Consider the following 24393-nt stretch of genomic DNA (forward strand, 5'->3'; position numbering starts at 1 on the left):
TCATACACCCTCCCTGCAGTGATACTGTGCCCAAACACACATCCGACCCAGTCAGTCATGCTGGCCCACCACTGTCGGATACACATGCTCAGATACATGTCACTCATCCCCATCTACCCTTCTATAGTGACATTACAGTCAAGCCAGTGTCAACGATGGTTCCCCACTTAGTAATCCTTCCTACACACAAATTATACGGAGACTTCCACATTGGTCCTTTCCTTGGATTTAGCCATATCACAATCTAGATATAGTTAATTCCACACCCATACTACTTTAATGGTATATCCCACCTTGACATCACTCTCACAGTAATAAACCTAAACACAATCAAATCTAAACCACAAACCACCCAGACACCCCTCCTATATATCCCTACCACCAAAGACATGTTCACAGCTTATCAATCACACCCCAACAATCATCCCTCCAAGTAACAAGATACAAAGTAACACCTATATATCCCTCCCACAGTGCTATCACACTACCACAACCATCTAGCACAAGTCTATCAGCCAGCTACACACAAGCCCAAACACAACACGCACATTCGCTTCATTCATAGGTGGGACCAGAGCTTGCTTGCTCTTTCCCAAATCCCAAGCAGGTCCCAAAAGAATAAAAGAGGTTCTGAATTGAAAGGGAGACATATGATAAAAGAAATAATGATCTTTAATGACATTTCCCTTTGGTATAAGTGAGACCCGTGAATTGATTCAAACAAAACAAGGGTAGGAGAAAGAAATAGGAGATTAAGATACAGTCAACTCTCCATTAACCACAACTCCTTAGAAGGATTATCTTCTATCTCTTCTGTATTCCTCCCACTGTCCAGCAACAGGTACTCAATAAATACATTGATTTAAATGCTCCTCTCTGAGGCTTATCTGCAGCAAAGTTAAATTCCAGCCTTTTCCTAGGCTAAGATGAGGTCTGGTTTTCAGTCTTGGCCATTTACTGTCTATGTGGCTTTCAACAATCACCTAACCTCTATGCATTGGTTTTCTCAATTGTAAAATGGAGATAATAATGCCTATGCTACTTATCTCACAGGCTTGTCATGATGGTAAAATGATATAATAGATGAAGTCTTTGAAAAAATAAAAAAGGTGCTATATGTATAAAGATAACTTTTGTGCTCAAGCAAGACAAAATTAGGAAATAATTCAGTTGCAAAAACTATAACTTCCCAAACTAAATTAAAAAAATATATATGGGAATTATCCACAGTTAGATTAACCATTACCCCTCAAATTAACGCAGAAAATTGAGAGTTGACTGTATAGAAGAACCAAACACTGGATTCACTGTCCAACTCAAAGGAGTTGAGAGGCTACAAGGGGCTACACTTTGGCTGTAAAAGAGGACAATGTGCATGCAATGATGGGGGGAGGGGAGATGGATATTTACGAAATGTATATACAGACCCCTGGAGTAAGGGGGCCTGGCCAGGAGGCACTCTGTGTATGTGGCAAAGGGGAGAATTGGGGACTGGACATTCACCTCCCCTGGCCAGGAAGTTCTGGGCTAGACTCTGAGGACTAAACATCTTCTTTGATGAAGGATGAGCAACCAAATCTGCCCCTTGTCTTCCAAATCCAGTCTGGTGGAAACAGGCTAAAGGAGGGCTGGGGGAACATGATTCTAGAGGCAGAGTATCAAACATTTCTAGCCCACAGATAAACTTTGCATAAAACTTATTTGGACCTGGCGCATGGTCAAAGGCACAAGGTTTAAACACTGGAGAAGGGATAGAATTTTGTCCCTTTGAAGAAAAATCCCATTCCACTGCAATTGTCCCTAAGATTCCTCTTTCTCGTTAGGGGGTCTTGCCAAAGTCCATGAGGCTGGTATGGGCACTAATACTCTTGTAGAAGAGAAGGATTAATCCCTCCTCCAGGACCTGAACCCAAGGATTCAGGCCAGTTACAGATATCACAGAGTGCTGCAACCATAACATTTCCCCCCAGATGGGATAAGAAAAGTGAAAGGGAGCGTCCTGGAGACTGAAAGAAGGTTGAAAACAGGATCAGGTCAGTTATAGCTTCCGTTCTACTGGTTGCTGAAGACACAGCTCGCTCCCTGCAGAGATGATTGGTAGGTGATTGTCCATGTGGTAGCTGATGAGGTGACTGACACTTTCGAATCGGTGATCCTTTGTCCGAACCTAGTGGCAGGTGGCAGAGGAAATTTAGACATTGAACATTTCTAGGGGTTTTTTTGTTAGGAGGAGGGGAAGAGGAAGGTGATTAGATGGATGGTTGAATTAAGATGAAGCATTCAGCTCTCAAAGACTGAAGAATCTAAGTCATTTAGGAAAAGAGGGAGAATTGTTAGGAAGAGAAGAGTGAAGAAATTGGGATGTTAAGTAGGAAAGGACAAAAAGAATGAAGAAAATACTTAAGACTAAGGAAGTCCTGGGTATCAAGCCATTATTATTGAGGAATCCTGGTTCTTCTTAAAAGAAAGATTACTTTAGAACAGAAGTAAAGAGGAGGGACATATCTATAGGGCAAACAAAGGCCTGAAATCATTATCTATGAAATAAATTGATAAGCGAGGGTAAAGATAAAGATAATTATTGGCAGAATGGAGGGATTTACTTTACTCTCCAAAGAGAGTAGAGAAGGAAAAGAAGAGGGAATAGGTAAATATGGGAGTAAAATGATTAACAGTTCTAGAGGAGAATAGCTTAAAGGCATATTTGTACTTCTGCCTGGTCTAAGGATTGTGTAGAATTGTGCCAGGTGAATTTCTGGCAAAGAGAGTTTACATGGGAAGAGATGCATGGGATGCAAGAAGAACCATGAAGAAAAAAACATTGGATTTGAAAGTTAAGAGACTTTGCCTCTGTCGCTAACTAGCTACATGACCTTTATTTTATTTAGCCTCTTGCCCTTTCCAGTACCAGTTCCTTTATCTGTAGTAATAAGAATAACAATTGCTAATTTAATAACATGTGACATGCATTTTTTTTTTCTTGTTTTTCGAATTGGGGAAAAGGGGAATATGGAAGAGGAGTGAATGAAAAACTAAAACCAAAATAAAATTGAATGTAAAAAATAAAAGTTTCTCTCAATTTCAACATTCTAATATTCTTTGGCTTTTAAGTGGATATAAACTAGAGGAACAGATTTGTGTGTTAGGCCTAGGAGTCTTGTTGGGTTTGGACCAAAAAACACCTCCTAGTTGATAGAGCTGATAGAGCTGGTCTTAGAAATAAATAGTGGGAAGAAGTAGGAATTAGGCCACCTGCAAGGGGAAAGGTGATAGAAGAAACAATTGCAAAGAGAAAAAAGGTTTCAGGATGGTGACAGAAGGCCAGACCTCATCCACACCCATACACACATCCAGGAGCTTACCACGCCTTCAGGATCAACAAGCAGCAAATGTTTAGGCTGGCCACTCTGTAGGCCAGTAAGGACATACTGGCCTGGGGTGGTCGTACTCTCTCGAACCAGAAAATCCCCATTGAGCCTCAGCTGCCCTTCAGCCTCCCGCCTACTCAACTTCCCATGGAACCAAGGCTCCCCTCGGAGCTGCTCCGCCATTGCTGTTGTAGGGGCAGGTGGGGGGACCCGAAGCGCATCTTCAAATGGCTCTGAGGGAGTAAAGGCAAGTCAGGGTAAAGACAAGAGGCAATATGTGCTTTTTTTCACCAGTGGGACTCAGAGTAGACACAAAACAGACCTACCCCAAAGCCCACTACTATGAGGTGACAAAAGAAGGTAACTGTGAAGCAAAGCAGCAGCCAAGATGGAAAAGATGGGAAAAGAGAAACTGAGGGGAGGGGTAGGGTGGGTTGGGTAAGAGAGAGGAAGACAAGCAGGAAAAACATAAAAAATAAAGCAAGGGGGAAAAAAAGAGTACTACTTACTCATGTCAAAGAGGTCACGTGGAGCACTACCATTGGTAGTAGGGTTGGAAGAAATACCAGCCCCTTGCCGGACTTTTTCCAGGTTCTGAACATTGACATAGGAGGGATCATCAAATAGTTCTCTACCTGCCAAAGGAAGAGGAGTTTGCCAGAATCCCAGAGTCTGTAACCTTGTAAACTCCCCCCCCCCCCCCCGGACCTTCCCTTTCTGCAGACCTGGCCCAGGAGTAGGGAGCTGTTTCCGGCCCTCATAGTCACCGCCAGCGATCTGTCCAACGGGCTAGGTGGGGGCAAACACAGCATGAGAATTGCAGACACTTTTGGGCTAGTCCAGCCTACAGGCCCAAGCTGACCTTCCTGCTCAGTCTTAGCAACATACCAAAGTGGCTCCAAGGTGGCTGGCAGCCTGAGAGCTAGGGGGGGCTGGAAGAGGAAGTCTCATGTCTACCACTCCCCCGAGAGGGGGCTCCTTCCCTGGGAAGTCATTGTAGTACTGATGGTCAGGGGGCTCTTCTTCCTCCTCATCCCAAGCCGAGCCATCGAAGCCAGCCATCCTGGGAGAAAAGAAAGAAAAAGAAGGCTCCTTCACTTCCCAGTCCTGGCCCAGACTGGTCTGCAGACAGTACATATCAGCCAGAAGAGATTCTGCTTTTTAGCTGGTCAAAGTGGGGCAGCAGCCAGAAGTGTCGCAGCTTTAGCTCTCTCAGGGATCCAGGAGACCACCAGAAGAGGAGACTAAAGCACAGAGAAGGTATTTGTTCTCACTCTAGTCAGTCTCAGAGGCAGATTTTGGACTAGAGCCTTTCTGACTCCAAGTCCAGCACTCTACCCATTTTCTCCTGCTAATCTGGTCTAAAGGAAGTGAGGTGACCCTATAGACAGAACACTGGTCCTAGAATCAAGACCACTTTATTACTAGCCAAGTGACACTGGACAAGTCACAACTTCTGTCTGCAAAGCACTTAACTCAAAGGGCTGTTGTGTAAGGATTCAATGAGACATTCATGTAAAAGGTTTTGCAAACCTTAAAAAGAGTTTTATACTAGCAAAATAGCTAGCTACTGACTGACCAGAAGTTAGGGGCACAGGATCTGGGAAAAAAGGGGGACAGCCTAGACTAAAGTGACCCATCTTTCCAAAGAAGGAACACTGTAGTATCAGGGCTAGAGATTAGACTCCAGGAAAGAATTCTCAGGAGGGCAGTAGAAAACAAGGCAGTGAGGACACGGGGCTACAGAAGGGACACCTCTACTGCACGGAAACACTGACTTTCTTACAATGTACCACTTCTCACCATTTGATTCACTAGCTCCTCTTCATCCCCTACCCAACTGTTAATGATTTCTCCTCCAATTTAATTAATAGTCATTGAATTGTTGAAATATTGTATTCTCCCAAATAGAATGGAAGCTATCACAATCAGGATGAGGAACTATTGATTTTGGGGGTCTTTTTATCCCCATTCATTAGCATCGTATTTTGCAGAGTAGGAGCTTCAAAAAGGCTTGCAGCACTGGATGAGATAATTTGGGTTTTGAAGAAATTTCTGAAGTTTTCTTTCCTCTAGGGAATATTTCCACCCCAATGCCCACATCCCTAGCCTTCATCCTACCTGTCGTGGGGAGTGACAAGCTTCGGTGGGTTCCTGAGGTATTGTTTGAAGCGCAGCTCAAAAGCCTGGCCAATGGTGCTGATGACATCCTGTGCTAGTCCTTCTGGACACTCCAGGATGTGGCAGGCTATGGGCACAGCAGGCATTGTCCTTATAAGCAACAAGTATGGGGCTGGGGATGTTCAGGCACTAGCCCGGCCATCCCAGGCCCCTTGGAAAAAGCCACCCACTGGGCAAGAGAAGCTCAAAATTCCCTCAAGGGCCACAGAAAACTAATAACCAGGGATCCATTCTTCATTCTTATCAATGGATAGGTGTTTCCCTGACCCATCCCATGATATTCCTTCTTACCTCTCTGGTTGACAGGATCTTTGGCAACATAGGCAACATACTCTGCAGTGTCCTAGGGGATCAGTCGGGCAAAATCAGCCAGCTTAGCTTTGTCATCTCCCCCACCAACCCCTGAAAATCTCTTAATCCGCCTACATACTTCCATCCAAACATTATAGGCCATCCCAATTCAGTCACTCTACTTTTCCCTACCCACCATCCCTTTTTACCACAACTTACTGGATCTCCACCGGATGCAAATGAGATTGACTGCATGTGGTGATTGGCAATGATCTGAGGGTTCAGGGTGGTGGGACACAGTGTTAGCAAGTCCACTTTGACCCATGTTCTTCACCCCTTAGGATTCTCTTCCTTCCTACCTCCCTTATTCCCTCCCATTCCAATTCTTGGTCCCTTCCACCAGGACCCCTTAACTACCTCCATCCAGATACTCAGTTTTCCCCTCATTTCTTCCCCCTGTGTTTCAATCATTTTCCTTCATTGGCCAAACTGTTTCCCTTTCCGTAAGGATCACCCCTCCCCACTTCCCAGTCCCAACCAACCTGTTTACAATCTGCAGCCATGAGGTTGAGACTGCTGGTAGAAACAGTTAGGGTAATGGGCATGCCAGCAAACTTTAGATTACTCCTCCCCAGTATGGAGCCGAGTGGGCGGCTACAGGGCTAAGAGAGGATCCACAGAAAATTGGGGGGTTAAGGGTCACAGGCCTAGGACTGAAGACCCAGTTTCTATAACCAGAAAACCATTTCCCTCCTTCCCCCTCTGCCCTTTCAATCCTTCCAACATCCCTTACCTCTCTCCTCCCATCTACTACTCTCCCATGATAATGCTCCCCAGGTACCTTTCTCCTCCGTGCAGCCCCCTTGGCCCCGGGCACAGCCTCACACACCAGACTGATGGCTTCCCTAAGAAGACAAAGACTTACTCAGAAGCAAAGATTTCCCGGGGCCCCAACATAAGTCTAAGGGAGGGAAAGCCAGGGACAGACTCCAGGGGCACTCTGAGCTCTTTGTAGTGGCTGATTGAATTAAGGGCCTTTAATATTTGATGATACTAAGGAGCTGCTTGCTGGCTGATTGGATTAGGGCCTCTGGGCCCAGTGATGGACCCAGTCACTTCCCCTTAACCTCAATCCTTCTAGTCACCAAATACTAATTTTCCCTGAAACCATGCCCCCACCCTTCGGTATCTTTGTATTTCTAAGGCTTGGCACACGGGAAGCCATGACCAACACTAATTGATTCAGGAACTGCTCCTGCTCCATTCCAAGGCTAGATAGGTGAAGAGGAACCCAGATCTTTGAATGGGCTGCCCTGAGTACTCCATTCCTCAGTAATTATGCTCCTTCTGTGCTATCATGACCACATGTCCCCACATGTCCCCATCTGGTCCCAATGCTGAATTCCATCACCCATAACCCAGACAAACCCAACTCACCTGGTGACCTGGGTACGAGTACTGAAATCCAAAGCCCGCATTGACTGGAGGACCTCCACACAACCCATGTACTGAGGGAGGAGAAAAGTGGAGTATTTGACCACTGCCAACTACTACCAGCAATACAGTCAACACCCATACACACAAAAGATATGCTGCCTCCCCCCACCCAAACCTTTCAGGATTTTCTCTTATATTAATTACAGAATATAAATGCCTACCCAATGACCCTGCTTGGTACCTGAGTATGGAACACCCCTATGTCCCAGTGTAGAAGAGAACAGGTTAGGAAAACAATCTATGTAAAGTAATAGGGAAAGACAATCTTTAGGTACTGGGAAGAGAAGACTAGAATGATATGAAGAGGAAGAAAATAGGAAATAGGAATGTTTGCAGAAGAATTAGGAGAAAAAAAAAAAAAAAAAAAAGGGAACCAGAAAGGAATGGTGAAAGCATCTGGGGCAGGAGATAGGATGAAAAATAAACTATGGAGGGCTAATGTACCTGGAGAGACAATCTGATAGAGGAAGAAAACACAAAATCTAGTTCAATAAAGAACTTGAAAGGATCTCAGGTAAAAGAGGGCTGGGTAGGGGTAAGGGAAGGAGTATTTAGAAGTACAGATATACTCACTCACCCGAACAAGGTAGGAAACCCCAGGTCCCATGACCTTTTCGTTGGGATGCAACCAACCCCGAGTTGGCTTGTTGACAAAGCTTCCGTGACGAGTCCACTCCTCACCCCCCAGCTGGCCCCCTTCCACCCGAGTCCTCCGCCCGCCGCTCAGTTTGTTCATGTCCTGGAGAAGAGGTGAAGGACCTGAGTCTGGCCCAGCCCCCCCTGCATTTCTTTCCCTCTCCTCAAGTCCCTGACCTGACTCTTCAGAGGGCCCCAGTCGCCCCCCAGTTGGATTGGCTAGCTTCAAATTGCTCATCCGAGGGAAAAAAGAGCAAAGGGTTGTAGGACTATCATCTCCTAGCACAGGGGACAAAATGGGTCCCAGGGAAGAGGCAGATGGAGAGGACAGCTCCCCAGGGGATAAGGGTCCCAGAGTCCCCTCTTCCAGTGATGATAGAGATTCATTCCGAAGAGGGTTGTACTTGGGTTTGGGGGGCAGGAGATCCATGGCTGAAGAGGGAAGGAAGTTGCTGTCCAGCCCGGCCCTCCCCCCAGTCAGGGTAAGGGGGCCGGGCCGGGGGCATTCCCAGGCCCTTAGTTTGCTCCGAAAGATACAGACAGGTAGTCACAGAGTCCTTGCAGGGAAGACCTCCATTCCCCCCAGCTCAGACCCAGACAAGCCCTGGCTCCAACCCCGCCTAGCATGAAGCCTCTTCTCTGACTGTAGAAGACAGAGCTAGACCAGGAGCAGTTGGGCTCCTCCCCAGAGGAGGAGAGCTGCTAAGTGAAGGCCAATCAGGAAGTCAGTGCTGACTCACAGGCACAGAAGAGGCAGAGCCCCCCACTTCTACCCCACCCAAGGCCTCAAATCCGAAGGGAGGGAATCTCTATGGCCCTCCCACTTCCACATACCCAACCCCTCCTCCCAACTGGGCACAATCGGGAATGGGGAAAAGGGAAGAGATGATGAGAAGGGAGAATAGATCTCAAAGTCTAATGCCTGACACTGGGAAGGGAGGAGGGGAAGGCAGGAAGTCAGGGCACAGTGGGGAGGGAAACAGAGAGATAGGAAAAGGGGACAATCCTGACCGACTTCCCTTTCCCACCCCAGTTTAACGTCCTGGCCACCTTGTCTTCAAGCCCCTTGCCTCCGCTTGGCCTGGGGAGAAGATCCCCAGGGAACCTCAAGGCCATTAGCTAAAATGGCCACAACAGCTGGTGACAGAGTAGAAAGGAAATCTCTCTTCTCTGCCTGGAAGGAAAGATAGATATTGCACAGCGTTGCTAAGCGAAAGGGCAGGATGAGCAGAGCCCAGAGGGCTACAAGAATGAGGGAGCCAGGCCAAAACGGGGCCTCGGGACAGCCAGCCCCACAAGGCTCCAGAAGGGGAGCGTGGGAATGTAGGAGAGGAAGGCGGCTGAGACGTGTCTCATTCCTCTTTTTAACCTTTCAACCTGACACAGGGGAACTGAGCCAGCCCGAGTTCTAACCCACCTGTACTACACCGTGCATGATGGGGAAACACAAGTGATGGTGAAACCAAGGGGACAACACTTGGAAAGTGGGAAGATTCTGCTACTCCCTCTTCCAGGTTATTAACCTAATAACTCAAAGCCCCAAGTCAGAAGACTAGATACTGAACTACCCAACAATTCTCCTGAGTAAATTTCAACTAACCTACAGGACTGCTTTACCTCTACATTGGGGCACTTACCCATTCCATGAGGATCACAGGGAAGAAAAATTACTGGTCATCAGATCCTAATCATGCTAATAGAGCTCTAAGCTATGACCCCATCGTTAAAGAGTCTTTTATACTCCTCCCCATAGCCACTAGGTACTGGGAGTAAGAGCAGATTTAAAAGCAAAAGGGATTCGTGGCACACAGAGGGGGTGTGTGCATACCTATGTGTGAGTGCGAAGTTGCTGGTTCCCTCCCAGTGATCCTTAAGTCTAGCCCCGTTCTGAAAAAAGACTCTTCTCCAACCCCCACAATCATGTTCTAACCATACAGAAAAGGGGAGTTTGGGGGGGAGTCAGGTTTGAATCTGGACACAGGAAACGGTCCAAGACCCATTTCCTCCACCCACAAGTTCCTGACTTCCTGCCAAATCAAATGGAGGAGAGGGCAGAAATTCCTATAAAAGTAGACAACAAAAAAGATTAGAGGGACTAAATTCAAAATTGAGCCTCAGGTACATTCCTTGCCTAGGGAGAGAAAAGCTTTCTTTCATCTCTTAGCCAAAATTTGTATGGTTGAGTACCAGGGCTTAAATTCCTCTTCTACTTGGCATCTGTGACTTTAGGCAACCTCACTAGGTCTCAGACCTGACATCTATAAAATAAGTAGAGGGGAGAAGGGTTGGCCTAGCTGACCTCCCCCAGCTAATCTATCAAATCTATGATCTGATTAAATGGGGGAAGGGAGAGTAGATGGAAGTGTCTGTTTCAACCCATCGTTCCTAAAACACTGGGAAAAATGTATCATCCCCATCTCTTCCCTTTTGCCAAGCTCAGTTCACAGAAAAAGGAAGACCCAAAAGATCATTAGCCATGTATCTTACAGACCATGCCACGATTGCTGTACTACCTACAAGATACTCATTTTCTCATAGCTTTCTCAATAAGAAAATAGTGAGCTACTTGAAAGGGTTTATTTGGAAAAGAATGTGGAAGAAATTCAGTTCCAGAGAGCTAAAAATTAGATGACTTTCAGTGGTTTGGGGTGGGGGTGGGAAACGTTTGCTTTCTCTGCCCAGGGGGAGGAGGGAAAGGAGGAGAGTACTGTGGCAGGAAGCAGCCGGAAACAGCAAAAGCCTCAGGAATGTTTCCTGGACTGAAGGTTAGGCAGGCAGTGAAAAGATGGGGAATACCCAGACAAGAAAGCGGGAGTGGGGGTTGGGGTAAAGTCTCTAAAGCCAGAGGGACAAAACAACCCCCCACCTCCCAACTCCAAAATGCACTACATCTATGGGGAAGGTGGGGGGCAGTTACCCATTTCACAACCCCATTCTACACACCAGGGAGTCCATGGCCCAGCCCAGCTCCTGAGGTACAGGTACGACATGCAGCTGTTTCTGGGGTGGAGCCGGTCCTGGGAAGGGAAACTCAGGGAGTAGATCCGGGAACTTAGGAGGGATTTCCCAGCCCATTTCAGGTCACCCCACACCCAAGAATAAAATTAAGGCCCCAGGGGGAGGCAGAGGGCAGCCAGCCTTCCGTCCCCCAGATCGAAGTCAGGGATAGACAACTAGAGCGGGCCTTTGGTTTAGGTTGGGAAACTTAAGATAACTCCTGTAATACTCAATGCTAATGCAATCCTGTCACTGAACTCTGACTGCTTCCTCAGGTGCAGAATGAACTGAGAAAACTTGCACTGCTTTTCTCACGGGAGTTTTCGGGGACCTCAGTCTATTTAAATGACGACCTACACATGGGCTGGAGGTGGAGGGACCGGGACGGTTAGAAAGCCTGGGCCCACGGAGGGACTGTGTGTGACTGGGGAGGGAGGCTGGCCTGTCGGTCACCGTGGACATTCTCGGAACTCTCTATCTCTTGGAAGGCGCTGCTGCAGGGCAGGGACCGGCCGTGCGAAATACTTCCCGGTCCGCACTTCCAAGCTCAGTGTTTCTCCGCTTCTCGTCCGTTCTTATCTTACAGCCAAATGAACCAGCTGGGTCTTCTGGCCCCAACACCCCCTCTCCCGCTCTGCATCCATAAAATGCCTGCTGCCCTTTAAATCTCGCCCAAGAGCCCCGACCTCGGGGAAGTCTGTCCCGACCCCGCTGCCCGCGGAAACTCCCCTCGCGAGAGTCACTTGATACACAATTTTAACTTCTGTCTGCGAGTTGTCTCCTCCGCGAGAAGCAAGCTCCCGGGAGGCTCACAAGCGCTGTGGCGGGCACACAGGAGATGCTTCACATACATTTATTGACTTAAATGGAAAAGGGGCCAGGGGAAAGATAGAGATGAGGTGTAAAGAGGGGTTATGGCCAAATGAAGGGCAGAGCTCCCCAGAATTCTAAGGAGAGGCAGCTGAGGAAATGGGCTGGGGGCCCCCTAGGCCAGAGCCGTTACAAGGCCCAGTCCTAAAGAACTCCTGGAGGGCCTGCTTGGGGGGCGGGCGGCCCAGGGAAGATTCAGATTAAAGAGGGCGTGGTTTCTGGGTTGGGGGATGCGGGAGGCAGAGCTCTCCAGAAATGCGGGCGGGAAGAAAATCCAGGGAGGGGGGAAGATTTAGGAAAGTGATCACTTTTGAGGGGTTCGGGGAGCCCCTGAATCAGGGGCTGGACTTCCGGGGATGGGGTCCCAGAAGGCGGGACTTATGCATGGTTGGCCGGAAGTGGGATTCCAGGGGATTGGGGGTGAGGGGAAAGAATATTAAAGATTACTAAAATTCCATACTCACCAGGGCCGCATGGGGTCTCCGCTCCGCGCCGCGGGCCGGTCTCACTCCGGTTCTAGCGGACGCAGCTTCTTCAAGTAGACGCTCCAACTTTCTTCCCCCCAAGCCCAGGCTCCCCAGAGAAACTTTATTGCACTCACTTCCGGTCTGGCTAACCTTTGACCTTTACGCATTACGTGTCTCTTACCCCCATTTCATTGCCCCTCCCTTCCCTCCTGTGAAACTGAGGGGGTAGGGCCTTAAAGCAATGATAGCCAATAAGAATTTGTGTATAGCCTCATGGGCGTATATAAAGACATGCCGTCTGGCGCTATGGACCAATAAAACCTCTAAATAGTATTGAGTGAAAAATATAGAAGCCAATAAGAGTCTCGAAGATGGGCTTTTTCCCCGCCTCCGCTCGAATGAGCCAATCGGTTGAAGGAGCGGCAGGTTTGAAAGCGAGGCCCCGTAGAATTGTGGTGCGCGCGCTTAGCTGTTGTTAGGCGGTTGGTGGCGCGGGGTTGGGGTCCCCGGGGAGGAGCGGACATGTCGCATAAACAAATTTACTATTCGGACAAATACGACGATGAGGAGTTCGAGTACCGGTCAGTGCGGGCGCGAAGGGGGTGGCCATGCTAGGTGCAGTAGGCATCGGCGGGTGAGGGCCCGAGGACCAACTTAGCCGTAGCTATTGAGGGGAGAAAGAGATTGAGGCGCATGCGCGAGGACTGAGGGAGTGGGCTTTAGGTAAAAGGAAAGTTAGACGCATGCGCAGGAGAGGTTTATGGGGGAATTTGTAGATAGAACGCATGCGTGGAATTCCTGGTTAAACTGGATAAGGACGAAGTGAAGGTTTGTTACCTTTATCTCAATCACCTCAATGGGTCTCCTCGCCATCATTCACTTTTCAGACAGATTAGTGTCTTTCATGTCAACAGTAATGCTGAAGGAACTCCAGGTGGCTATAGAACTGAGAGGGGGACAGATCCTCCAGTTGGTATTCGTTCATCCCCAAAGAAAAAGGGGGTAATCGAGGGCCCCTTGTCTGGTAGAACTGAGTGGAAAGGATGTCGAAAGTGCTAGATGTGCTAGTAAATAATCGATTGAGGGGAGGAGGGACATGACAGATGTTCGAATACATTTGAAGGATTGGACTTATTCTGAATGGCTCCAGAAAACAGAACCAGAATCTATGTAGGTGGCTCTGATTGAGGAAGCTGACTTTAACTATTAGTAATATCTGAAGTAGTGCCCGAATGACCATGTTAACTAGGTGTTGAAGAGGGATTCTTCTTGTGGGATCTAATGGCAGTGTCGGCTGGAGAAATGTTTAAGATATTTTCGAATTCTAAGATTGTGTTTTGGAAAACACAGATAATTTACTGATCACCTGTCAGTACATTTTAATTTGTTATTGTTATAATATAAACGTTCTTTCCAACTAGATTTTAAGTTCTTTAAGCACAAGGAAAAGACATGGATTTTACTTGCATATCCCACAAGATCTAGTTATCATGTTCTCCACACTCTAAGTGCCTGACACCAGTCAGCATTTATCGGGTGCTTACCTTTATGCAAGATGTACAGATCATCTCTTTTTAGATCTGGAAAGACTTGCTCTATCCTTAGCTGTTCATTTAAATAAACCAATATTGAAACTCACTTATCAGTCTTCCTATTATTGAAACAAAATAGGGAAAGGCCACTTGTTTGGTCTAGTGGAAGATGCCAGTTTGGTAATTCAGCTGAAATGCTTTATAGTGAATATTGGCTTAAAATAGGCTGTGCTGCTGTATTAAGCCAAAATTATTTGGTTTGGTTGATGGCTTTTAACTCTTGATCTGTGAGAATATCAGCTCCTAATCCAGGATTTAGGCAAGAAAGATTTATTTGCCTTCAGAGGCACCTTTGTAAACAAGGGACATTCCGCAAATAATTATTGACATTAATGAAGCTAAAATTGGGTCAGGAGGACTCAGATTCCAAATAATCAAATCGCTCATCTGCCTCCCTTGGTGACTTAAGCCTAGGTCAGAACCTTTGCTAAAAAGTAATTCAAGTTTTCCCAAAAAGGATGAGAAAAGTAAAACATTTAATTTTCTGTGCTTTGGCTTTTCAGAACCACTGTCTATACTTCCCCAAAGTCATCCTCTTTCCCAGATACTGGTTAAGGTCTATATCAACAAGTCATAAATGTCCTAATCATACCATTATTCTCACTATGAATAAACAAATAGTTTTAAGGCACTTAATAATATATTGCTGATCTGTGAAAGTGTTTCTATGATAAGCTTGGCTGAAGATTCCCCCATTAGATTGTAAGCTCCTTGAGAGCAGGAATTGTTATTGTTCCTTTGTGTGTCCCTTTTGATCCATGATAATATTTTTTTGTACAGTGTGAGAGGCATAATACATAATGTTGATTGCCTAACTGCACCATCCTTGGATGCAAATCATCCTCACATTTCTGTTACAGACACGTCATGTTGCCCAAGGACATAGCCAAACTGGTCCCTAAGACCCATTTGATGTCTGAGTCTGAGTGGAGGAACCTTGGTGTCCAGCAGAGTCAGGGATGGGTCCATTACATGATCCATGAACCAGGTTAGTGGAAAATCTGAATGCAGCCCTGTAGGATAGCACAGGAAGAGGAATAAGATCATAGATCAAGCCAAGAAGATGGAATGGGAAGGGGGAGGAGGGGTGTAAGGGTTAATAATTGTCTTAATTCTTAAGTCCCTGTTCTCAACCACGTCACAGTCTAATGGGGGACATAAGCAAGCAAACCGTACAAACAGGCTTTGTATGGGTTAAATAGGAAACAACAGAAAGGATGCTAGAATTAAGAAGGATTGGAAAAATTTTCTTGTAGAATATGGGATTTTACTAGAACTTAAGCAAAGTATAGTCTTTCCAAGAATGGGATATAGCCCGAGAAAATAATTGGAGCCAAAAGATGCGTGTCTTATAGAATAGCACAGAGGCCAGTATCACTGGATTAAAGTATGTGGAGGTGGTATAAGACCCAAGAAATCATAAAAGGTGGGAGGACAGCTTCTAATACTATAGGATTTAGTATTTAATCAGAGAGGCAGTAGGAAGACACTGAAATTGATTAAATAGAGAAATCACATAGTCTAACCTGTTCTGTAAAAAAAGAACTTTGGCAGCTGAATGGAAGATGGATTGGAGTAGGGAACAGTTAGTGGCAAAGTGACCTTTAGGTACCAAGCACCTATTATAATCCAACCCTGAGGTGATGAGAGACTGTACTAGAAGGGGATGTATTCAAGAAATATTGAAAAGGTGAAGTTGTCAGGTTTAGGAAACAGATTGGCATGGGGTGATAAGAGGTGGGGAGGCATTGAGGATGACGCCTAGATTTTATACTTGAGGGTGTGAGAAGATGGGATGCTGCCCACTATGGTAATAAGGAAGAGGGGGAAAGGTGAGTTTAGTTTTGGACATAATAAATTTGTCTACAGAACATCCTATTCAAAATAACCTGAAAAGCAATTGGAGCTTGTTGATAGGTATATTCCATTTAAATCGTGTACTTTCTGTTTACAGGCTAGTTATAAACTGAGGTCAAATATATCCTATTACCACTTCCTCCCTACTTTCCTGCCTCTTAGAGACCCAATTTCTGTGCTTGAACATAATTGAAGTCTAGCCAAGAAGATGATTTTTTTTTTTTTAATAAATCACCAAATAAAGCACCAGAAATTCAGCTTCAGAGCAACTATAATAAAAAGAATACTCCTACATCTAAGCAAACCTAGTAGAGAGGGAATTGATGTTAGCATTACTGTATTTGCTGGCAGACCAGGCTGATGGATCTTTTTCTAATGCTAAATGGCAAAATAAAACTTAATTAAAGTCTAATTATTGGAGTGCACATATTAGCACATAGATGATGACTTAAGGGGAAAGCTAGCTCATGAGAATGGGGCAAGCTTGTCTCATCCAAATATCTCCCTCTCTTCCAGAGCCTCACATCTTGCTGTTCCGGCGGCCACTGCCCAAGAAGCCTAAGAAGTGAAAGAACATACCACTTCTTTTCCAAGCTGTACATAGCTGTCCTTATCTGCTAACATCTTTCTGCTAATAGTGTTGCCTTCTTGTTTCTCACTTGGGATATTTAAGGGATGTTTAATACACTGTTTAAAAGTGCTGGTGACTCTCTTGTTTCTTGAGCAAAGCTGACATCACCACCACCACCAACCCCCCCATCGGGTGCTCTGATGAATGTAACTTCAGCTGATCTTTGCCTCCAAAAGGCAAGCTCTGTATCAAGCTGAACACATTGGGTATATGGACAAAGTATCAAGAGTGACTGAAGACTCATCACTGCTTAGTTGTGGGCCTTGTATAATTGTTGCTATTTGTGTTTGTTTTTTCTCTGCCAAGTTGTGTGCAAAGTGACTTAATGGATTTATATTTTCATTTGTTGGAAACTTTCCATTTTATTCAAGAAATGTCTGTTCTGTTTAAATCCCTTGAATAAAGAGGAAGTTTTTGTAATTCATTCTTAAATTCCTTCTACCTGTGATCAGGATAAGTATCACTCATGGGATACCAGAGACCTAATTATCTGATTTCAGTACTTTACTACTAATGAGGCTCAGAGAGTTGATTTTTAAAATAGATTAAACTGATTGTTCTCTGCTGAAAATTTTTATTTTAAACTTTCACCGACCTAGGGCAGCTCTCCACAAAATGCATTAGTTTGTCATTTTTTATATTTGTATGTTTCCAGCCGATTGCTTTACTAATTTAGGGATAAAGGGGAAAATTCCATTCATAACAGTTCCCTGTATAATGTATGACAAGAACTTTTTTCATCAAACTGAAGTCTTCTGAGTTAGAGACCCCTCAGAGAAACTGCTTTTCTATTTCTTCGGACATTAATGGAGCTCCCTACCAATTATTTGACCTGAATGGAACATTGCACAGATCAGAAGCAGCCAGTTTGAGATATTGTTCAGGCTTCCACTGATAAGAATTGCAGGCATGACACAATGAGCAGTGATGGGAAGCAACTAAGGATGGTAGAAATTCTCCAAAGAAAAAAGTCCAGGGGGTAGCTAAGTGGCGCAGTGGATGAAGCACCCGCCCTGAATTCGGGAGCACCCGAGTTCAAATCTGGTCTCAGAAACTTAACACTTCCTAGCTGTGTGACCCTGGGCAAGTCACTTAACCCCAGCCTCAGAAAAAGAAAAAATGAAACTACTTCATGATTGTCCTATCAGAGTTGGGATTTTTAGTAGCAGGTGAAATAGCTCACATTTCTATGGTAGTTTCAGCTATGGAAAATGTAGTTTCTTAGTGATTTGCCCAAAACCATGAAGTAATGTGTAAGTCCAGCCAGTTGGCCTGCTTCCAAGTTTAATATTCTACTGTGTCCACACAACTAACTTCTTAACTTGGGGTCCAACTTCAACAATTTTCCTCAAGTTGTTCCCTTAAGGATGTAAGCTCCACTTACTGGTGTTGCTTAAGCATAAGGCCTCTCTCAGCAAGCCCTCAAACACTGGAGGGGAAGGCTTGGGAGGAGGCCCACGTTCTCACCTCGAAGTGGCCCAAAAAATAAAAGGCCAGAGAAGTGAACTACGGACTTGACACAGCAGGGAAAGTTCCTGGCCTCCTAAGTTGGGTGGGGCTAGGGAGTTTTCTGATAATTCCAACTCCTAATGACCTGGCGCCCAGGGCAGAATCTCCTCCCCCTGCAAGATAAAAATTGGCCTTTTTTAGGTCCCTCATCCCGTTAAAACACCCGCACAAAAGCGCTAGCCCCTCACCGTGGGGACTTGGTGTCTAACCCCAAACCCGTCTCTCCCACTGACCCGCGATTTGTCCACTGCGCCTTCTTCCTGGCTCTACAGTGGCCCTACGGGGGTCCACAGACTTGTAGACCCGCTGGGGCAGAGGTTCGAGAAAGGAGACAGTGCCCCACCCCTCACCGGAGCACTTCCGGCCCTGATGGCCTCGTGCTCTACCGACAACAAGCCTCCCTCTCGAGAGCCTACCAGAGGGACGGCGGACTCTACCAATGAAGCCTTGGGGGAAGGGAGGGGGCGGTGAAAGTCCAGGCCAATGGGCGTAGAGCGGTTGTGTAGCTGGGGAGAAACGCTGCGTACGGAAGCCGAAACGGGACAGCTCCGAGGGACTCAGAGGAAACCTTGACTGGTGAGGGGGCAAAAGGGCAGGTGAGAGCGGAAAAATCCAGGCTGGAGAGCTGCAGCGCGGCTCCGGCGGGGTTGGGGGCCCAGCCTGGGAAAGCGCGCTATCGGGCCGGGAGGAGGGGCATCGCGTGTGCACGCAGGGTCCCGGGACCGGCGAGGAAGGACGCCGGGACTGAACGCCGAAGCGGGGTTTAAAGGGGCGGCGGCTGGCGCGCCTGGGGCTTGGGAAAGGGGCAGGTGGTGTGGAGAAAGGAGCAAAGGACCGCCATCCCACGGACGGCCCGAGCTCGCCGGAAGAGAGGGTAGGCCTGAGAGTTCGTCCCGTCCACACCCGCTTTATTTTGCAGATGGGGAAGCGGAGGCCGGGAGAGTTCAATGATCTGCCCAGGGTCACCCAGTAAGTAAGTAGCGGACCCGAGGCCCGCCCCCCGGCCGTCAGACTTCCCTCCCGTGGGTTTTGTCTCCTCCGCGCTCCCTCCGCTTCCAGAAGTGCAGCGGCGCCCGGCGCGGTGGGCACGGAGCAGCGGTCCCGGGTCAGCCCTGGGTCAGCCCTTGGGCCGGCCCGTGCAGTCACCCGGGAGCTCCCGGCCCCTCGCCTCCTCCGGGCGCCCTCCATTCTGGTCTTGTCTCCCACCAGGCTGGCCGTCTCTCTGGGGCCCTAGCTGCTGATTTTCAGTAGAACTGGCGGGACCCTCATGTTTCCGAGCGCTGTCCCGGGGCCTGGGTGGCTACCGCAGGGCCCTGCGAGATCGGAAAGCCTGGACCATGGCCACCCCCAGGAAAACCGTGACGGCCGGCATCATCATGATCGGAGATGAGATCCTCAAGGTGTGTGTGAGCCCGCGGCCTCCGCGGGTCCTGGGCGCGCCCGACGGGCAGGGGCGTGGCCCCGCTCCCGGCCGCTCCCCTTGGGAATCCGGGGGAGAGGTTCAGGTTGGTCCGGCTGGGAAAGAGGAGGCGAACTTCCCCTAGTGCCACCCAGTCCCAACTTGCAGGTTCCGTGACACAGACCTCCCGCTGCCGCACTCCTGCACAACGTGACCGAGCCTTGTGCCAAACGGGTTACCTAACTGGCTCCTGCGCTCCGCTGCGGTTCTGGCTTCTGTGAAACTCCCAGGGCTGGGGGGAGGGGGGCGTTATTCAGCAGACACTGATCCAGCACCGACTCTATGTCCAGGACTGTAGAAGTGCCTTGGAGAATGCAAAGCCGCTCACGGTACATGTGGAGGACACTTAAGAAGGAGGGGAAGAAAGGAGGATTTAAGCGTTGGCTATGTGGCGGGCGTTTTGCTGAATGCTAGGGGTACAGGCAAAAGCGAAAACAAAGGTAGTGCCGCCTTCAGAGAGCTCACATTCCAGTGGCAGCGAGTGCCCAGTGAAAGGCCCAAGGTCAAACTGGCCTCAGACACTAACGGTGTCACCCTGGGCAAGTCTCTGGGTGCTTTTGCCCCAGCATCTTCAACTGTAAAACAGAAATAGTAATAGCAAACTACCTCCCAAAATATGTGTAAAACTGCTTAGCACGGGGCCAGGCCCGTAGAAAGGGATAATGTAAATGCTAGTTATTGTTCCCCGGGGGAAACAGCCCACAAAAGGTCGCTAAAGGGACTGAAGATAAAAAGTGAAAGGGGAGTGAGACTCCTCAAAATAACTGAAGGACAAGACCCTCAGAAGCATCGGGTGAATGAGTGATGCCGTGTAGATGGAGCTACAAGGGGTCCGGCTATTAAGTAAAGCCGCGCAGAGAAGGCCTTTGAGCTGAGCATTAAATGTCAGAAGCAGAAATGGTGCAGAGGACATTACGGGGGCGGGGACAGCCTGACCGAGGTTGAATTTGACTTGTGCCTTCTTATTTTCATCAAGCAGTAAGTGGGCTGATTTGGCTGGAATACAGGGTATGTGTAGGCAGCTGGTGTGTAGCAAGGTAGTCAGGGCACCAAAGGCCACGGTGAGTTTGGATTGCAGGCAGCAGGAAGCCGGGATGGTGATGATCAAAGGGGAGTCCTAGGAGGGCTGGTGTGAGTGTCTGATGTGAGACAGGCAGAGGAGAACAGAAGGAAAAAGGCGAGATAAATCCCAGTATATGATAGTACAGGCCAGAGCAAAGGAAATGGCCTGACCCACAATGTTGGCAGCAGGGACGGAAGAGCATTGTATTAATTGGATTCAGATGTCAGATTTGCCACTAAAAGCTGAGCAACTCAGAATGGACAGGACGTGGCAGCTGTTTAGAGGTGAAGTATAAGAGAAAGGAAAGTTAGATTTATTCTGAAATAGAAAAATCAGGAGGATAGTCAGGTTCTGGAAGAAATAGAACTTTATTTTGGACCTAATGTGTTTGTAGCAGTAATTTCAAGTGGAAATGTCTGGAGGGGAATTGAACATATGAAACAAGTTCAAAGGAGTAGTTAGTGGTGGAGATTTAAAAAAAAAAAAAAAAAGTGAGTCATCTGCTTGGGGGGGGGATAGTTGAAACTATGGGACTAGACAGTCTCACCAAAACAGAGGAGTAAGGGCTAAGTATAGCAGCCCAGAGCTGGCCGGGTGAGTGACTGACTCTTCCAAATCTTAACCCTAAATGAGTTTCCATTCATTGCCCAGTGTTTGGTCCTTATCTCTCCCTCCAGTCCTCCTTCCGTCACTCCTCCCTTCTGCCCACCTACCTCTATGGTACTTCCAGAAAGAGGCTCTCTCTCCACAGACGGAGATAGGAAGCCTTCCACATAACTAAAGATCAGATCTCTTCAACTTCCCTCCCTTGCTTTCCCAGGGCTACACTCAGGACACCAACACCTATTTTCTGTGCCGGACCCTTCGCTCCTTGGGTGTCCGGGTGTCCCGGATCTCTGTGGTGCCAGACGAAGTGATGACCATTGCAGAAGAGGTGGCTTCCTTCTCCACCCGCTTCAATCTTGTCCTCACTTCTGGCGGCATTGGACCCACTCATGACGATATCACCTTTGAAGCTGTAGCTCAGGCTTTTGGAGATAAACTCCAGCCCCACCCTGAGTTGGAAGAAGCTGTGAGAGCCCTGGGGGGCACTGGGCAAGAGAAGCTGGTTCAGGTGCCCTCCACTGCCCGGCTCCACTATGGTACTGACCCTGAGACCGGGGTCCCCTTTCGATTCCCCCTGGTTTCTGTCCGGAATGTCTACCTCTTCCCGGGCATTCCAGAACTGCAGCAGCGAGTGCTCGGGGGGCTGTCGGATCTGTTCCGGAATGAAGGGATGCAATTCCACCTTCGTGAATTATATCTGACGGCAGAGGAATCATCGATTGCTCCCATCCTCACAGAAGCACAAGCCCATTTTGGACGCCGACTTGGCATTGGCTCTTATCCAGACTGGAGTAGCAACTACTATCGTGTTAAAGTGACGCTGGACTCTGACGAGGAGGCGGCAGTTGAGGAAGCCCAGGCTTACCTGAATGCCCACCTACCCCCCGGATCCCTAGTGCCATTTGTGCCCAATGCAGTGGAGCACGCTAGGGAGGCTGTGTACAGACTAGCCCAGTCAGGTAGGAAGAAGGCTGCTGGAAGAAAGGAAGTGGCCATCCTTTTCCTTTGGCCATCTCCTGTCTCAGGGGGCAGGGGGAGTGAGAAAAGGAGCCAGTAGATCTTGTGAGAAGAAGGATGGTTTGTTCCATCCAAATGATGCTAGTGTGCAGGTGGTGAGGCTGCTACACTGCTCCTGGATACTGCCTCTGGGTTCTAGAAGGCAGCCTCTTGTCAGGGAACTAGAGAAGAAATGCATGCTTCAAGGTCTGGATTTTGGTTTTCTCTCAGCTCTCAGATTCTGTGTATTCTGCCTAGCCCCTGGGTGGGACCCACTGGAAGAGGTGTTAAGCTATAGAGAGGCTGGGAAAGTTCTGAGCCCTCCCATTCCCTTCTGATTGTCCTGTGCTCCCGACCCTCCTGGCAGGGACTCCTCTGGGCAACAAGGTGGAGGGGGCCTTGAAGATTATGGAGGAGGCCCTCTCGAGGTACAAACTGAACCAGCTTTGTGTGGGATTCAACGGAGGCAAGGATTGCACTGCCCTCCTACACCTTTTCTATGCTGCTGTACAGAGGTACCCCAACCCTGGGCTGGGCAGTGGCTGGGATGCTCCCCCAGACTCCTGCTTGTGCTCCCTCCTCCCAAGCTCCACTCATGCTGTTTCTCCGTCTTGGGTGGGTGTCAGTGTGGCCTAGGGGGACCGTTCCTATCAATTCACCCAGGGTTAGGTGCATCCCATGTATGTTCAAGGCCCTACACTAGACACTAGGGAGGCTACCTAAGCTTCATCTGCCCTAACCCTACCCTCCAGGAGCTTATAATCTTGTTGGGGTGATATCCATGACAATCAGAGAGGGCAAAATACACTCCTTAATCAAGTGTTAGATCACATTCTGTAGATTAAGATAAATGTTTTACAAGTTGGGAGAAATCCAACTAGGGCCAGCTTCCTTGAGGAAGTGAACCTTAAGCTGGTCTGTGAGATGTGGGTGTGCAGGATTTGGATAAGAAGACAAAGGAGGGCATTCCAGAATGGGGTGGGGGACTGCCTCCACAAATGGAGAAACCTGTGGGCTCTGATCCCTCTCAATCTACTTAAAGGAAGTTCCCAGAGACCAGGGTCCCCCTGCAGATTCTCTACATCCGTAGCATCTCCCCCTTCCCAGAGCTGGAGCAGTTCCTGAAGGAGACAGTTAAGAGGTACTGGGAATCAGGAATTTGGGGCTTGGAGAGCTGTGGGTTATGGGAGTTAAGAGGACGGTAAAGTCTGTTAATTATGGGCTCAAGCAATTTATGGGGCTCTCTCCAGGTATAAGTTGCAGGTTCTACAGGCTGAGGGCGATATGAAGCAGGCATTGAGTGACATTCGAGCACAGAACCCTCAGCTGGAGGCTGTGCTGATGGGCACAAGGAGGACGGATCCTTCATCCCGAAGCCTCAGTCCCCTCAGTCCCACTGACCCAGACTGGCCTCAGTATATGCGCATCAACCCACTACTGGTGAGAGAGGATTCGGACTCACCGCCACCTTCTAACTCTTCAGATTCCCATCCTTTTTCCATATAGAGTGAGACAAGTGGAGTTTCGGGAAAACTCTGGAAGGGTTAAGATAGAAACTAGAGCTAGTATCCTGTCCTTTTTTTTAAAACTAGGGGGAGGGAGCACTCCTGAAGTCTAGGATAATCAGAGGCAGAACACCCCCTCCCTCTAGGGATCGAGATATGGTATAGAGTGAGTAGAAGTGCTTGGGTCTGCCCATCCTCCCAGAGGCAGAAAGAGGAGTGGGGCAGGGTCTGTGATCCAAACCCAGTGGTCCCTGCTCGTGAACTGACTCTTGTTTCTCAGGACTGGACGTATAAAGACATCTGGGATTTCCTCCGTCAACTGTTTGTTCCTTACTGCATCCTATATGACTGGGGGTAAGAGCTAGCATGGGAAAGAATAAGAAGGGAGCGCTGAAATGGGGATCCAGGCATTCACAGGTACGGTGCCTCCCTTCTGTCCCCAGCTACACGTCCCTTGGCGGCAGGGAGAATACAAAGAAAAACGAGGCCTTGATGTACCCAGGCCCTGGGGGATGCCCTGCCTATCGACCGGCCTACCAGTTGGAGAACGAAGATGAAGAACGGAATTCACGAGTCTGACTGGGGATTTTTGTCCCCACCTGTTGCTCTCTGCCCCCCTCAATCCCAGCAGCCCTGACAATAAATGGTGCCTGCTACTGTGTCCATTGCTTCTGCTCCTTCATCTGAGATCTCTTGTAGTCAAAGCTACCATGGGTTTGACGGGACCCCCTCTTCTCCCCTAAAGCTGTGACAGGGCCCCACCACAAGACCCAGGGCTGGGCCAGAACCCACAAGTAGAGGGTTGGGCCGTTTTCTCCTGGGCACTCGAGTTAGGGACATAGAGGAGGGGGGGGGAGGGAAAGGGCCT

At 48.1% G+C, this 24393-nt stretch overlaps 3 protein-coding genes and 1 long non-coding RNA gene across 7 annotated transcripts; 3 read left to right on the top strand and 1 right to left on the bottom strand.

Moving 5' to 3' along the window:
• Nucleotides 1-654: 654 nt before the first annotated feature.
• Nucleotides 655-12461, bottom strand: SHC1 (SHC adaptor protein 1). Of its 3 annotated transcripts, XM_074265278.1 has the most exons (14): nt 12305-12461; nt 10917-10990; nt 7915-8076; nt 7278-7348; nt 6682-6745; nt 6383-6502; nt 6060-6113; nt 5841-5892; nt 5490-5616; nt 4257-4431; nt 4094-4157; nt 3878-4003; nt 3363-3601; nt 655-2167 (listed from the first exon to the last, which is right to left on the bottom strand). In XM_074265278.1, the coding sequence occupies exons 2-14, from the start codon at nt 10926-10928 to the stop codon at nt 2039-2041; spliced, it is 1395 nt and encodes a 464-aa protein (XP_074121379.1). In that variant the 5' UTR covers nt 10929-10990; nt 12305-12461; the 3' UTR covers nt 655-2038. The 3 variants fall into 3 exon arrangements, with proteins under 3 accessions (XP_074121379.1, XP_074121380.1, XP_074121378.1); XM_074265279.1 differs by lacking the exon at nt 10917-10990 and having other exon boundaries at nt 12305-12458; XM_074265277.1 differs by lacking the exons at nt 10917-10990; nt 12305-12461 and having other exon boundaries at nt 7915-8574.
• LOC141541135 (uncharacterized) lies at nt 3785-9686 on the top strand. The gene is made up of 2 exons (XR_012481662.1): nt 3785-4628; nt 9360-9686. It is a non-coding gene; the product is annotated as an uncharacterized LOC141541135 (long non-coding RNA).
• A 270-nt stretch (nt 12462-12731) lies between the features above and the next one.
• CKS1B (CDC28 protein kinase regulatory subunit 1B) lies at nt 12732-16807 on the top strand. Its single transcript, XM_074265290.1, has 3 exons — nt 12732-12888; nt 14760-14887; nt 16273-16807. Exons 1-3 carry the CDS (start codon nt 12830-12832, stop codon nt 16323-16325), a joined length of 240 nt encoding a protein of 79 aa, XP_074121391.1. The 5' UTR covers nt 12732-12829; the 3' UTR covers nt 16326-16807.
• A 2355-nt stretch (nt 16808-19162) lies between these two features.
• FLAD1 (flavin adenine dinucleotide synthetase 1) lies at nt 19163-24186 on the top strand. 2 transcript variants are annotated; one of them, XM_074265284.1, is made up of 7 exons: nt 19163-19296; nt 21239-21983; nt 22388-22535; nt 23063-23161; nt 23271-23460; nt 23806-23879; nt 23969-24186. In XM_074265284.1, the coding sequence occupies exons 1-7, from the start codon at nt 19234-19236 to the stop codon at nt 24102-24104; spliced, it is 1455 nt and encodes a 484-aa protein (XP_074121385.1). In that variant the 5' UTR covers nt 19163-19233; the 3' UTR covers nt 24105-24186. The 2 variants fall into 2 exon arrangements, with proteins under 2 accessions (XP_074121385.1, XP_074121386.1); XM_074265285.1 differs by lacking the exon at nt 19163-19296 and adding an exon at nt 19460-19684.
• The last annotated feature ends 207 nt before the right edge of the window (nt 24187-24393 follow it).

The sequence above is a fragment of the Sminthopsis crassicaudata genome, chromosome 4 (genome assembly GCF_048593235.1).
Source record: "Sminthopsis crassicaudata isolate SCR6 chromosome 4, ASM4859323v1, whole genome shotgun sequence".
Classification (NCBI taxonomy): domain Eukaryota; kingdom Metazoa; phylum Chordata; class Mammalia; order Dasyuromorphia; family Dasyuridae; genus Sminthopsis; species Sminthopsis crassicaudata.

Excerpts from the sequence above, each read along its gene's own strand:
- SHC1 (XM_074265277.1), bottom strand. The coding sequence starts at position 8,403 with ATGGATCTCCTGCCCCCCAAACCCAAGTACAACCCTCTTCGGAATGAA. Across the intron at positions 6,503-6,681 it reads GGGCTGCACGGAGGAGAAAG|CCCTGTAGCCGCCCACTCGG; the intron begins GTACCTGGGGAG and ends ATCCTCTCTTAG. Across the intron at positions 4,158-4,256 it reads GCCACCTTGGAGCCACTTTG|CCCGTTGGACAGATCGCTGG; the intron begins GTATGTTGCTAA and ends GCCCCCACCTAG.
- CKS1B (XM_074265290.1), top strand. The coding sequence starts at position 12,830 with ATGTCGCATAAACAAATTTACTATTCGGACAAATACGACGATGAGGAG. Across the intron at positions 12,889-14,759 it reads GATGAGGAGTTCGAGTACCG|ACACGTCATGTTGCCCAAGG; the intron begins GTCAGTGCGGGC and ends TTTCTGTTACAG. Across the intron at positions 14,888-16,272 it reads TTACATGATCCATGAACCAG|AGCCTCACATCTTGCTGTTC; the intron begins GTTAGTGGAAAA and ends CCTCTCTTCCAG.
- FLAD1 (XM_074265284.1), top strand. The coding sequence starts at position 19,234 with ATGGCCACCCCCAGGAAAACCGTGACGGCCGGCATCATCATGATCGGA. Across the intron at positions 22,536-23,062 it reads TTCTATGCTGCTGTACAGAG|GAAGTTCCCAGAGACCAGGG; the intron begins GTACCCCAACCC and ends ATCTACTTAAAG. Across the intron at positions 23,461-23,805 it reads TGCGCATCAACCCACTACTG|GACTGGACGTATAAAGACAT; the intron begins GTGAGAGAGGAT and ends CTTGTTTCTCAG.